This window comes from Ambystoma mexicanum, unplaced genomic scaffold, assembly GCF_040938575.1.
Source record: "Ambystoma mexicanum isolate Mex_15411 unplaced genomic scaffold, UKY_AmexF1_1 Mex_scaf45, whole genome shotgun sequence".
Lineage (NCBI taxonomy): Eukaryota > Metazoa > Chordata > Amphibia > Caudata > Ambystomatidae > Ambystoma > Ambystoma mexicanum.
The window spans coordinates 195,895-208,702 of record NW_027182461.1 but is presented as its reverse complement, the minus strand read 5'-3'; the positions used below and the strand labels follow the sequence as shown (position 1 = coordinate 208,702).

Here is a 12,808-nt window from a genome sequence, read left to right as displayed (position 1 = left end):
GAAACATGAAATCAGGCACTTGTGGATGTTTTGTCCCAGCACGGGAGCGGTCCTTTAGAGTGGGCTGGTCACGTGAAAAGCTATTTGGGTTTGCTGGGTTTGGGGGAGTGCTGGTCAAATCCCTCAGCGATTACATCTGTTTCCAAGGAAGTGATTAAGAGTGCAGCAGGGGCAAAGGCCCGGCAGGGGACATTTTGGGGAAATCCAGGGCCTCGGAACAGCTGGCCCGATATGTTAGAATTTAGAAACGGGCGGGTTGCGAAGAGTACCTGGATTACGCCTCCCTTGGGTGGGAAAGGGCTCTACACCTAAAGTTCCGTATTGGAATTCTGCCAATTGCCGCATTTCGGCATAGATGGAACAATGCCGTTTCAACATCATGTATTCTTTGAGGCGAGCCCGAGGAGACTGTTCAACATTACTTATTACTCTGTCCGGCCACTAAGCCACTGAGGAAGCGCTTTTTGAAGCCTTTGTTTCTAAGGCGCGGCCTGCAGGTCAGTAGGTGATGCCATGGCAATATGCCCGGACACTGCAGGCGTAGAGGCTGTTCTTGCTACTGCTAGTTATTTGAGTTGGGAAGGAAAAATACACACGAGAAAGGCTAAGGGAGTAGAATAATGCTTTGGGGTAGAGAAACCCATTTGCATTGGCTGTCAATTTTGGTAAAATGCTGATCCCGCTTTCATTTGCTTCCTCTGGCAACATGACGAATTTGTTTTCCGATTGGAAGTGATTCATGAGCTAAGTGATTACGATGTTGTTGCATTTGTGGTTTGGATATCTGTGTGTAGCTTTTATGACCTTTTTGTCGAATTAAAGCTAATAAAGTAAAAACAAAAAACAAAAAAAAGAAATCTCACACACACACAGGCGCGCGGGCGCGCGCCAGGATTGAACTCCAAAAACATAGAGCCGCTCTGGGCATGGAGCCCTGTGTCCATTTTCAAGGGGCGTTTCTAGCCTTGGCTAACACACACTCTCAGAGCTGTGTTATTTCCTTCCTCTTCGGTGCGCTTTTCCTTCGGTCCCCGGGCGGTGAGGGGAGCAGACTTGATCAGGCACCGTAGGGAAAGAAGGGAAAAAGGATATGCTCGCGCTGCTATGCGTGGGAGGTGAGCAAGAGAGGTCGAATATGAAGCGGAAAACAAAGTTTGCCCATGTTCCTGTCGCAGCTGAAGGCGGCATGCCGGCTTTACAAGACGCTTGCAAGGGAGCCGAGGCCCTGCCAAGGGGAAGCTACTTTTGTGTAAGAGCTGGGAGATGTTGCGGTCCTGGTGACACATGTAAAATGACATAAATGTATGCGTGTCGCTATTAAAAAATGGATCATTTAGGCGGAGGAAACACAGTGTGTCGTTCGCAGGGACGGTGCTGTGAGCTGGGACCTGCCTCCCCTTCTGTGGACCAATCAGAAGGAAGCTCCTCCCTATATATGCACGCCGCTTGCCGGGCCGCCCATTACTGATCTGATCTGATCTGTGAGCGCGCTGACCGAGTCCTCCTGCAGAACAATGGCTGAAACTGCTCCCGCTGCTGTGGCTCCGCCGGCGGAACCTGCCGCCGCCGCCGCACCCAAGAAGAAGACGACGCAGAAGAAAGCAGCCGGCGCTGCCAAGGCCAAAAAGCCCACGGGGCCCAGCGTGGCCGACCTCGTCGTCAAGGTCGTGGCTGCCTCCACTGAGAGGAAGGGACTCTCCCTGCCCGCCATCAAGAAGGCTCTGAGCGCCCAGGGATACGACGTGGACAAGAACAACAGCAGAGTCAAGCTTGCCGTCAAGAGCCTGGTGAGCAAAGGAGCCCTAGCCCAGCTCAAGGGCACCGGTGCCTCTGGATCCTTCAAGCTCAACAAGAAGCAGTCGCAGGGCAAGGAGAAGGCGGCCAAGAAAGCGGCGGTGAAGAGCAAGACGCCCGCAGCAAAGAAGCCTGCCGGTGCTGCCAAGAAACCCAAAAAGGCTCCCGCCGGAGTCAAGAAGAGTCCCAAGAAGGTGAAGAAACCAGCAGGAGCCAAGAGCCCTAAAAAGCCCAAAGCTGCTCCAGCCAAGAAGGCCGCCAAGAGCCCCGCAAAAGCCAAAGCCGTGAAGGCGAAAGCGGCAAAGAAGAGCCCAGCCAAGGTCGTGAAGCCCAAGGCCGTCAAACCCAAAGCGGCAAAGCCCAAAAAGGCTGCACCCAAGAAGAAGTAGAGGCTTTCGCCGAGACCCTTCAAAAAACACACACAAAAAAACACAAAGGCTCTTTTAAGAGCCGCCCACAGCATCTGAAAAGCGAGCTAGCTCATGCCTCTTGCCAGACGCGTACTGCGATATACAACGGCATGTTTGAAAGCCAACATGTACCGGGCCCCGCGGCGAGAGTCTCCACTCGCTTCGGACGCCATGCGTGACCGTGGCCAGTGCGCCCCCACCTATAAGCCCCCACCAGTTGAGACATAAGGGCATCGTGTGCACAGATGTTGAGGCATGTGATCTGGCACAACCCCCCCGCCACCTCCTCCTCCTCCTCCTCCTCCCCCCCCCCGCCCCTCCCCTCATCATAACCGCAGTGTTTCGAGGCGCTGCCATTGGGCTGGCCGCCGGCAAAGATGATGATGGTAGTGTGAAATGTCAGCGCGGGGGGCGGGGGGGCAGACTTCAGAGGCTGATTTGCCACTCTCGCTTGCCACCGGTCTGAAGGCTGGTGGGAGGTTGAATTGGGGCACGCAAGGGCTGGGTGGTGGGGCTATTTTATCTGTCCACAGCGACTCATGAAAGGCTGAGCACAACCCACGGCAATCTCTTTTTGCTTCCTGTTTATTGTTGGGCCAGCCAGCCAATCGAAGGCTTCCCATTCCTGCGTCACCGCTTCATAGCCATACCTTCGGACAGCGACCAATCACAGCACAACGCGGGCTTTTTTCAAACCTGCGCCTGTTATCGCCTCAGCCAATGAGAGGAGAGCTTGGTCTTCATATACCAGCTCCCCGCCAGAGGAGCGCCATTGTATCTCGTAGAGAGAAAGCAGATCTAGCAGCGCTGCCATGGCCCGTACTAAGCAGACCGCCCGCAAGTCCACAGGAGGCAAGGCGCCTCGCAAGCAGCTGGCCACCAAGGCTGCCCGGAAGAGCGCCCCCGCCACTGGCGGCGTCAAGAAACCTCACCGCTACCGACCCGGCACTGTGGCTCTGAGGGAGATCCGCCGCTACCAGAAATCCACCGAGCTGCTCATCCGAAAGCTGCCCTTCCAGCGCCTGGTGCGAGAAATCGCCCAGGACTTCAAGACCGACCTGCGCTTCCAGAGCTCGGCCGTCATGGCCCTGCAGGAGGCCAGCGAGGCCTACCTGGTTGGGCTCTTTGAGGACACCAACCTCTGCGCCATCCACGCCAAGCGGGTCACCATCATGCCCAAGGACATCCAGCTGGCCCGCCGCATCCGGGGCGAGAGGGCTTGAGGCACACGGCAGCACCGCAACAACCGCAGAAAACACCACAAAGGCTCTTTTAAGAGCCGCCACATTGTCACAGACGAGCTGCTCCTATCCGCCCCTGCTCTTCGCTTGGCTACGCTCGTAGCTCGGGCGAGCTTTTGGCTTCAGAGGCAAAAGCCAAACATCCATTTGGCCCCATAGTTCACAGGGCTTTTCCGTGGCATGGAAGGCCCTCCAGTGTTGGGTGACGGAGGGGGGGATTTGAGGTATGCCCAAGATGCATTACTTATTCACCTGCCGGGCACACCCGGGGTCCCCCCCCCCCCCCCCCCACGGTAGCCGCAGGCATTATTTACGCACCATGCCAGGTTTGCGCCCGTGGTCAGCGGTCCTCTTGAGTGCTCGGAAGAGAGTGCAGGGTGCCCTGACTCTGAAGCGCTTGGAAGCAGCTCCTTTTCTGATCAGTGTTTGCAACGCGCCGTGGGGGCAAGTGGGGAGGCGGGGGATGCCGCCGACGGCATGGTGCCTGCCCCTAAACCATCAGAAGCGGCAGCTGGCTGTGAGTTCTTTGTTTGGCAGGCTCTCCCACCTACGCTACCCCGCCCAGAGACCAACGGCTAGTAAGCGCGGTCATTTCGAAACGCTGCCGTCTCCCCGCCCACCCGGCCCTGCGCACGACCGCCAGCAGCCCTCCCTCTGGTCCGCCATGGGTGCATATAAGGAGCGGCTCAGGCGCTGAACCCGTCATTCTCCGCTCGCTTGTGAAGAAGAGAAGAGTCAGCATGTCTGGACGCGGCAAAGGAGGGAAAGGGCTCGGCAAAGGCGGCGCCAAGAGGCACAGGAAAGTGCTGCGAGACAACATCCAGGGCATCACCAAGCCCGCCATCCGCCGCCTGGCCCGCCGTGGCGGAGTCAAGCGCATCTCCGGCCTCATCTACGAGGAGACCCGGGGCGTGCTGAAGGTCTTCCTGGAGAACGTGATCCGGGATGCCGTCACCTACACCGAGCACGCCAAGAGGAAGACGGTCACCGCCATGGATGTGGTCTATGCCCTGAAGCGCCAGGGACGCACCCTCTACGGATTCGGGGGCTGAGCAGACCCCCACCCCCCACCGGACCCCACCTCTCGTTCCGACACCACAACACCAAAGGCTCTTTTAAGAGCCGCCCACACCCTCCCCGACCGAGCTGCTCATCTGCACTCTGCTTAAGCACCATACTCTGGCCCGCCTGAGCCAAAGTAGAGGGGCGTGCAAGGTTTATGTTTTGACTAGCAAGCCAGCGCCTTGAAAAAAAACCTCAGGCGAGTCTTGCACACTGATTTTATGAATGTCGCTTGTGTGTGAATGAAGAAAGAGATCAGAGCAAGCACATGGCGTTTTTGTGTCCTACTTGACAATTCTTTCTTTGCGCCCAGAATGTACCTGCAGGAGAAGGCAAAATCCTATGCCGAAGGTAAGGTCTTTCACACGGCTGTGCCTTCTGCCCCCGTGGCTATGAGGAGCGCTGGCTCTTGCCTAGAATGGGCCTGGCTACCAGTCGCGCCTTGAAACACTTGTGTATAGGCGCCTTTATAAATGCCATATGTCCTATCATATCATATCGGGGTCGGGGCCAAGCCGGCCCGAATCCCCTCCAGTGCGCTAGGGCTTCTCGCTCTCGCCGAGGGGCAGGCTTTCCGATTGATTTACCCTTTGAACGCATTCGGGGTTGACCACAGCGCCGCCCTTTAACGCAAGGGGGCAACTGCACTCGGGGTTTGTGTATCCAGAAGGGAGAGCCAGGTGTCTGTGTCCTGCTCAGTTTGCCCCTCTACCCATTCTCCTGAGCGTGTGAATGGGGTGAGCGTTGCCGGAGGCCTCTGCGCGCGTCATGCTGGTCAGAGAGTTGCTGGTTAGTTAGTTAGTTAGTGAGGCACGCAAAGCGTCAAGGCCCACCATGGCCTCCTCCCCACACTCCTACCTACCACTGGCCTCTGCAGAGAGCTGCCCGTCTCACTTCCTTGCTTTGCCACTGCCAAGCCCTCTCACTGAGATAGATAGATACATTGTACACCGTGTTGGGAGAGTGGCAGATGAGGGGAGGGACCTGTCTGGGGATTCCACTCATTACCCTAAGGGAAGTGCAAGGGTTCCTGGGAGGCATGCATGAACCGTTTGACTCCAAGAAAGGAAGGCCTGGCCGAGATATGAAACCCAGAGTGGCCCATTTCACCCTTTTTTTTCCCTTTCTTTCCTTTTAGTGTTTTGGTGGGCAGGCGGAGGGCCCTCTCTCTCAAACCTCACTCTAACTTGCTCAGGTGCTGTGCCCAGTGGGGTCTGCTGGGAATTTTGCCCGTCAAGGGCAAAGCCCGTCAAGGGCAAAGCACAGTGGCGTTTGTCAGGCGTTCGTCAGGCTTTCGGGGCAGGGGCCAGAACGCCTGGCTGGCTGGCTGGCTGGCTGGCTGCTGCAGCTGCTGCTGCTGCTGCTGCTGCTGCTTCTCCCAGAAACCCAGCCCAGTGTCCCCAAGGACAGGCCTCTCCTCCCAGCGATGAGAAGAGGAGAAAGGAAGATCAAAGTGGGGCTGAGGCTTCCTCAGAAGGGTCAGGCCCTGTCGCGAACCAGAAGATGGACTCGGACTCAGAAGGGTCAGGCCCTGTGGCGAACCAGAAGATGGACTCGGACTACAGTGGGTCTTGGTGGAGACTTGTTTATTCAGATAAAAGAAACACGCCTATCGGCTCTCCCGCTATGAGGGAAGTTCCCTGCCTTCTAAAACAAAAACAAAGGGCGCCCGTCGAAGTCCAAGAATGAAAGAGCCCTGCCTGAGTCCACACTCCTAGTTGCTGACTGGCCCTCCCACGTTAGAAAACCTCGCTAAAAGGAAAAGGAGGCTTGCACAATAGCCTCGGAAGTGCGCGTCTGTCTGGCCCGACTCGTAGAGGGCTCATTTGCACAGCCCACACTTCTCCAGATCCCACCTTTATGGCACCGGGACTCCCCAAAGTCAAGTCCTGTGGCTCTTTGGCAGGGTTATTGGCTCTCAGTCCAATTCATCTCGTATATTTGTCGGCTTTCCCAGCCTTGGCAACAAGCACGCGCATCCATTGCCCTCCTTTGTTCACAGGGCGGGTGCCCATTCGCTTCTCTTAGGATCTAGTACTGGGGCGGATACCCCAGCCTTGGTAGACCGTGTTTGGATCTCTTCCCCTCTGTTTAACTTGGCTCGCACGCCCGTTCCACCCCTTTCAGAATGTCGTACGTTGGGCGGCTTCTCCAGCCGTGATATGCAGTATTTGTATCTCTTTCACTCTCTTTTGCTTGGGTCGTGGGCCCGTTCCGCTCTTTCAGACTTTCACACGCTTGGCGGCTTCTCCAGCGGTGACATGCAGTATTCGAGCCCCTCTCACGCTCGGTCTTACCTGGGTCTTGTGGCCGTCCATTTTCCCAGCCTCTCCTGCCGTGGACGGCTTCTCCAGTCTTTGCCCCCAACGTTTACAGCCCTCCCTCCCGTCCTCACGTTGGGAGTGTTTGCATCGCTGTTTGTGCTCGTCTGGTCGGTACAGGCACTCGCCGGGTGGGGCTCGGGGACTCTGGCTCCTTCCTGTTCCCTAGTCTCGGCGTCGGTCGCTGGGCGCCGGGCCCACCACTGTTCTCTAGCCGTCGCGCCCCCGGGGAAGGCGGTTTTCTTCCCGTCTTGGCTCCGCTCCTGACCCGGGGCCTCTTTGATATTAATTTTGTTTAACTATTTTCTTCTACCATTCTCCAAAGTCTCACGTGCTCAAAAGTCTGAAAACACACATCCAAAATAAAAAAGACTCTCTAATACCTGCTCGGTCAGAGCTCCCGCCTTGTAGCCTCCAGCTAGCGGGTCTCGCTTTGGCTAGGCCAACCGCTGGCTCGGGCCCTCCAGGACGTATCCACAGCGGCTCGCCTCTGCGTGTGGAGGATTCTCCTCCCGTCTGCACGAGTCGGTCACGGCGTAGGAGGTGTCTCCCCATTCACAGTTCTTACTGTGTTTAAGCACGTCGGTACTTGCCCAGGCCCCTAGGCCGGAGGGTCTTGCCGAGCGGGCTCACCTCCCTAGCCCTAGGCGGGGCAGGGCCGTCCCTGCCAACGCTTCTCCCTGCGTGTGCCCCAAGCGCTGATTTCTGCCCTTCCTGTCCCGCATATTGGAGGTTCCACCTTTGGGTGGCACGCCCCCCCGTGTGCCCGGCCTGCCACGCCCGAGCATGCTCCTTCATGGTCGAGGCCAGTGTCTGTGTGAAAAGGACATGGACTGGGACGAGGGGGCAGAAGGCCCGAGATCATGTAGGGTAAAGTGACTGCAAGCAAACACGGCCCCTGCATGCATGTAGAATGCAAAGACAATCTGGTTTCAGAGGCTGGCTGCCAGCAAATGGGCCCAGCAATTGAACCCTGGAAGCAAGGATAACCCCACGAAACATGAAATCAGGCACTTGTGGATGTTTTGTCCCAGCACGGGAGCGGTCCTTTAGAGTGGGCTGGTCACGTGAAAAGCTATTTGGGTTTGCTGGGTTTGGGGGAGTGCTGGTCAAATCCCTCAGCGATTACATCTGTTTCCAAGGAAGTGATTAAGAGTGCAGCAGGGGCAAAGGCCCGGCAGGGGACATTTTGGGGAAATCCAGGGCCTCGGAACAGCTGGCCCGATATGTTAGAATTTAGAAACGGGCGGGTTGCGAAGAGTACCTGGATTACGCCTCCCTTGGGTGGGAAAGGGCTCTACACCTAAAGTTCCGTATTGGAATTCTGCCAATTGCCGCATTTCGGCATAGATGGAACAATGCCGTTTCAACATCATGTATTCTTTGAGGCGAGCCCGAGGAGACTGTTCAACATTACTTATTACTCTGTCCGGCCACTAAGCCACTGAGGAAGCGCTTTTTGAAGCCTTTGTTTCTAAGGCGCGGCCTGCAGGTCAGTAGGTGATGCCATGGCAATATGCCCGGACACTGCAGGCGTAGAGGCTGTTCTTGCTACTGCTAGTTATTTGAGTTGGGAAGGAAAAATACACACGAGAAAGGCTAAGGGAGTAGAATAATGCTTTGGGGTAGAGAAACCCATTTGCATTGGCTGTCAATTTTGGTAAAATGCTGATCCCGCTTTCATTTGCTTCCTCTGGCAACATGACGAATTTGTTTTCCGATTGGAAGTGATTCATGAGCTAAGTGATTACGATGTTGTTGCATTTGTGGTTTGGATATCTGTGTGTAGCTTTTATGACCTTTTTGTCGAATTAAAGCTAATAAAGTAAAAACAAAAAACAAAAAAAAGAAATCTCACACACACACAGGCGCGCGGGCGCGCGCCAGGATTGAACTCCAAAAACATAGAGCCGCTCTGGGCATGGAGCCCTGTGTCCATTTTCAAGGGGCGTTTCTAGCCTTGGCTAACACACACTCTCAGAGCTGTGTTATTTCCTTCCTCTTCGGTGCGCTTTTCCTTCGGTCCCCGGGCGGTGAGGGGAGCAGACTTGATCAGGCACCGTAGGGAAAGAAGGGAAAAAGGATATGCTCGCGCTGCTATGCGTGGGAGGTGAGCAAGAGAGGTCGAATATGAAGCGGAAAACAAAGTTTGCCCATGTTCCTGTCGCAGCTGAAGGCGGCATGCCGGCTTTACAAGACGCTTGCAAGGGAGCCGAGGCCCTGCCAAGGGGAAGCTACTTTTGTGTAAGAGCTGGGAGATGTTGCGGTCCTGGTGACACATGTAAAATGACATAAATGTATGCGTGTCGCTATTAAAAAATGGATCATTTAGGCGGAGGAAACACAGTGTGTCGTTCGCAGGGACGGTGCTGTGAGCTGGGACCTGCCTCCCCTTCTGTGGACCAATCAGAAGGAAGCTCCTCCCTATATATGCACGCCGCTTGCCGGGCCGCCCATTACTGATCTGATCTGATCTGTGAGCGCGCTGACCGAGTCCTCCTGCAGAACAATGGCTGAAACTGCTCCCGCTGCTGTGGCTCCGCCGGCGGAACCTGCCGCCGCCGCCGCACCCAAGAAGAAGACGACGCAGAAGAAAGCAGCCGGCGCTGCCAAGGCCAAAAAGCCCACGGGGCCCAGCGTGGCCGACCTCGTCGTCAAGGTCGTGGCTGCCTCCACTGAGAGGAAGGGACTCTCCCTGCCCGCCATCAAGAAGGCTCTGAGCGCCCAGGGATACGACGTGGACAAGAACAACAGCAGAGTCAAGCTTGCCGTCAAGAGCCTGGTGAGCAAAGGAGCCCTAGCCCAGCTCAAGGGCACCGGTGCCTCTGGATCCTTCAAGCTCAACAAGAAGCAGTCGCAGGGCAAGGAGAAGGCGGCCAAGAAAGCGGCGGTGAAGAGCAAGACGCCCGCAGCAAAGAAGCCTGCCGGTGCTGCCAAGAAACCCAAAAAGGCTCCCGCCGGAGTCAAGAAGAGTCCCAAGAAGGTGAAGAAACCAGCAGGAGCCAAGAGCCCTAAAAAGCCCAAAGCTGCTCCAGCCAAGAAGGCCGCCAAGAGCCCCGCAAAAGCCAAAGCCGTGAAGGCGAAAGCGGCAAAGAAGAGCCCAGCCAAGGTCGTGAAGCCCAAGGCCGTCAAACCCAAAGCGGCAAAGCCCAAAAAGGCTGCACCCAAGAAGAAGTAGAGGCTTTCGCCGAGACCCTTCAAAAAACACACACAAAAAAACACAAAGGCTCTTTTAAGAGCCGCCCACAGCATCTGAAAAGCGAGCTAGCTCATGCCTCTTGCCAGACGCGTACTGCGATATACAACGGCATGTTTGAAAGCCAACATGTACCGGGCCCCGCGGCGAGAGTCTCCACTCGCTTCGGACGCCATGCGTGACCGTGGCCAGTGCGCCCCCACCTATAAGCCCCCACCAGTTGAGACATAAGGGCATCGTGTGCACAGATGTTGAGGCATGTGATCTGGCACAACCCCCCCGCCACCTCCTCCTCCTCCTCCTCCTCCTCCCCCCCCCCGCCCCTCCCCTCATCATAACCGCAGTGTTTCGAGGCGCTGCCATTGGGCTGGCCGCCGGCAAAGATGATGATGGTAGTGTGAAATGTCAGCGCGGGGGGCGGGGGGGCAGACTTCAGAGGCTGATTTGCCACTCTCGCTTGCCACCGGTCTGAAGGCTGGTGGGAGGTTGAATTGGGGCACGCAAGGGCTGGGTGGTGGGGCTATTTTATCTGTCCACAGCGACTCATGAAAGGCTGAGCACAACCCACGGCAATCTCTTTTTGCTTCCTGTTTATTGTTGGGCCAGCCAGCCAATCGAAGGCTTCCCATTCCTGCGTCACCGCTTCATAGCCATACCTTCGGACAGCGACCAATCACAGCACAACGCGGGCTTTTTTCAAACCTGCGCCTGTTATCGCCTCAGCCAATGAGAGGAGAGCTTGGTCTTCATATACCAGCTCCCCGCCAGAGGAGCGCCATTGTATCTCGTAGAGAGAAAGCAGATCTAGCAGCGCTGCCATGGCCCGTACTAAGCAGACCGCCCGCAAGTCCACAGGAGGCAAGGCGCCTCGCAAGCAGCTGGCCACCAAGGCTGCCCGGAAGAGCGCCCCCGCCACTGGCGGCGTCAAGAAACCTCACCGCTACCGACCCGGCACTGTGGCTCTGAGGGAGATCCGCCGCTACCAGAAATCCACCGAGCTGCTCATCCGAAAGCTGCCCTTCCAGCGCCTGGTGCGAGAAATCGCCCAGGACTTCAAGACCGACCTGCGCTTCCAGAGCTCGGCCGTCATGGCCCTGCAGGAGGCCAGCGAGGCCTACCTGGTTGGGCTCTTTGAGGACACCAACCTCTGCGCCATCCACGCCAAGCGGGTCACCATCATGCCCAAGGACATCCAGCTGGCCCGCCGCATCCGGGGCGAGAGGGCTTGAGGCACACGGCAGCACCGCAACAACCGCAGAAAACACCACAAAGGCTCTTTTAAGAGCCGCCACATTGTCACAGACGAGCTGCTCCTATCCGCCCCTGCTCTTCGCTTGGCTACGCTCGTAGCTCGGGCGAGCTTTTGGCTTCAGAGGCAAAAGCCAAACATCCATTTGGCCCCATAGTTCACAGGGCTTTTCCGTGGCATGGAAGGCCCTCCAGTGTTGGGTGACGGAGGGGGGGATTTGAGGTATGCCCAAGATGCATTACTTATTCACCTGCCGGGCACACCCGGGGTCCCCCCCCCCCCCCCCCCACGGTAGCCGCAGGCATTATTTACGCACCATGCCAGGTTTGCGCCCGTGGTCAGCGGTCCTCTTGAGTGCTCGGAAGAGAGTGCAGGGTGCCCTGACTCTGAAGCGCTTGGAAGCAGCTCCTTTTCTGATCAGTGTTTGCAACGCGCCGTGGGGGCAAGTGGGGAGGCGGGGGATGCCGCCGACGGCATGGTGCCTGCCCCTAAACCATCAGAAGCGGCAGCTGGCTGTGAGTTCTTTGTTTGGCAGGCTCTCCCACCTACGCTACCCCGCCCAGAGACCAACGGCTAGTAAGCGCGGTCATTTCGAAACGCTGCCGTCTCCCCGCCCACCCGGCCCTGCGCACGACCGCCAGCAGCCCTCCCTCTGGTCCGCCATGGGTGCATATAAGGAGCGGCTCAGGCGCTGAACCCGTCATTCTCCGCTCGCTTGTGAAGAAGAGAAGAGTCAGCATGTCTGGACGCGGCAAAGGAGGGAAAGGGCTCGGCAAAGGCGGCGCCAAGAGGCACAGGAAAGTGCTGCGAGACAACATCCAGGGCATCACCAAGCCCGCCATCCGCCGCCTGGCCCGCCGTGGCGGAGTCAAGCGCATCTCCGGCCTCATCTACGAGGAGACCCGGGGCGTGCTGAAGGTCTTCCTGGAGAACGTGATCCGGGATGCCGTCACCTACACCGAGCACGCCAAGAGGAAGACGGTCACCGCCATGGATGTGGTCTATGCCCTGAAGCGCCAGGGACGCACCCTCTACGGATTCGGGGGCTGAGCAGACCCCCACCCCCCACCGGACCCCACCTCTCGTTCCGACACCACAACACCAAAGGCTCTTTTAAGAGCCGCCCACACCCTCCCCGACCGAGCTGCTCATCTGCACTCTGCTTAAGCACCATACTCTGGCCCGCCTGAGCCAAAGTAGAGGGGCGTGCAAGGTTTATGTTTTGACTAGCAAGCCAGCGCCTTGAAAAAAAACCTCAGGCGAGTCTTGCACACTGATTTTATGAATGTCGCTTGTGTGTGAATGAAGAAAGAGATCAGAGCAAGCACATGGCGTTTTTGTGTCCTACTTGACAATTCTTTCTTTGCGCCCAGAATGTACCTGCAGGAGAAGGCAAAATCCTATGCCGAAGGTAAGGTCTTTCACACGGCTGTGCCTTCTGCCCCCGTGGCTATGAGGAGCGCTGGCTCTTGCCTAGAATGGGCCTGGCTACCAGTCGCGCCTTGAAACACTTGTGTATAGGCGCCTTTATAAAT

General features: G+C 57.0%; 2 protein-coding genes across 2 annotated transcripts; both read left to right on the top strand.

Annotated features, from left to right (window-relative positions):
* Positions 1-1,514: 1,514 nt before the first annotated feature.
* LOC138559154 (histone H1-like) lies at positions 1,515-2,183 on the top strand. Its single transcript, XM_069642719.1, has one exon. It carries the CDS (start codon positions 1,515-1,517, stop codon positions 2,181-2,183), a length of 669 nt encoding a protein of 222 aa, XP_069498820.1.
* Positions 2,184-9,289: 7,106 nt separating this feature from the next.
* LOC138559158 (histone H1-like) lies at positions 9,290-10,067 on the top strand. The gene has a single exon (XM_069642723.1). The coding sequence runs from the start codon at positions 9,338-9,340 to the stop codon at positions 10,004-10,006; it is 669 nt and encodes a 222-aa protein (XP_069498824.1). The 5' UTR covers positions 9,290-9,337; the 3' UTR covers positions 10,007-10,067.
* The last annotated feature ends 2,741 nt before the right edge of the window (positions 10,068-12,808 follow it).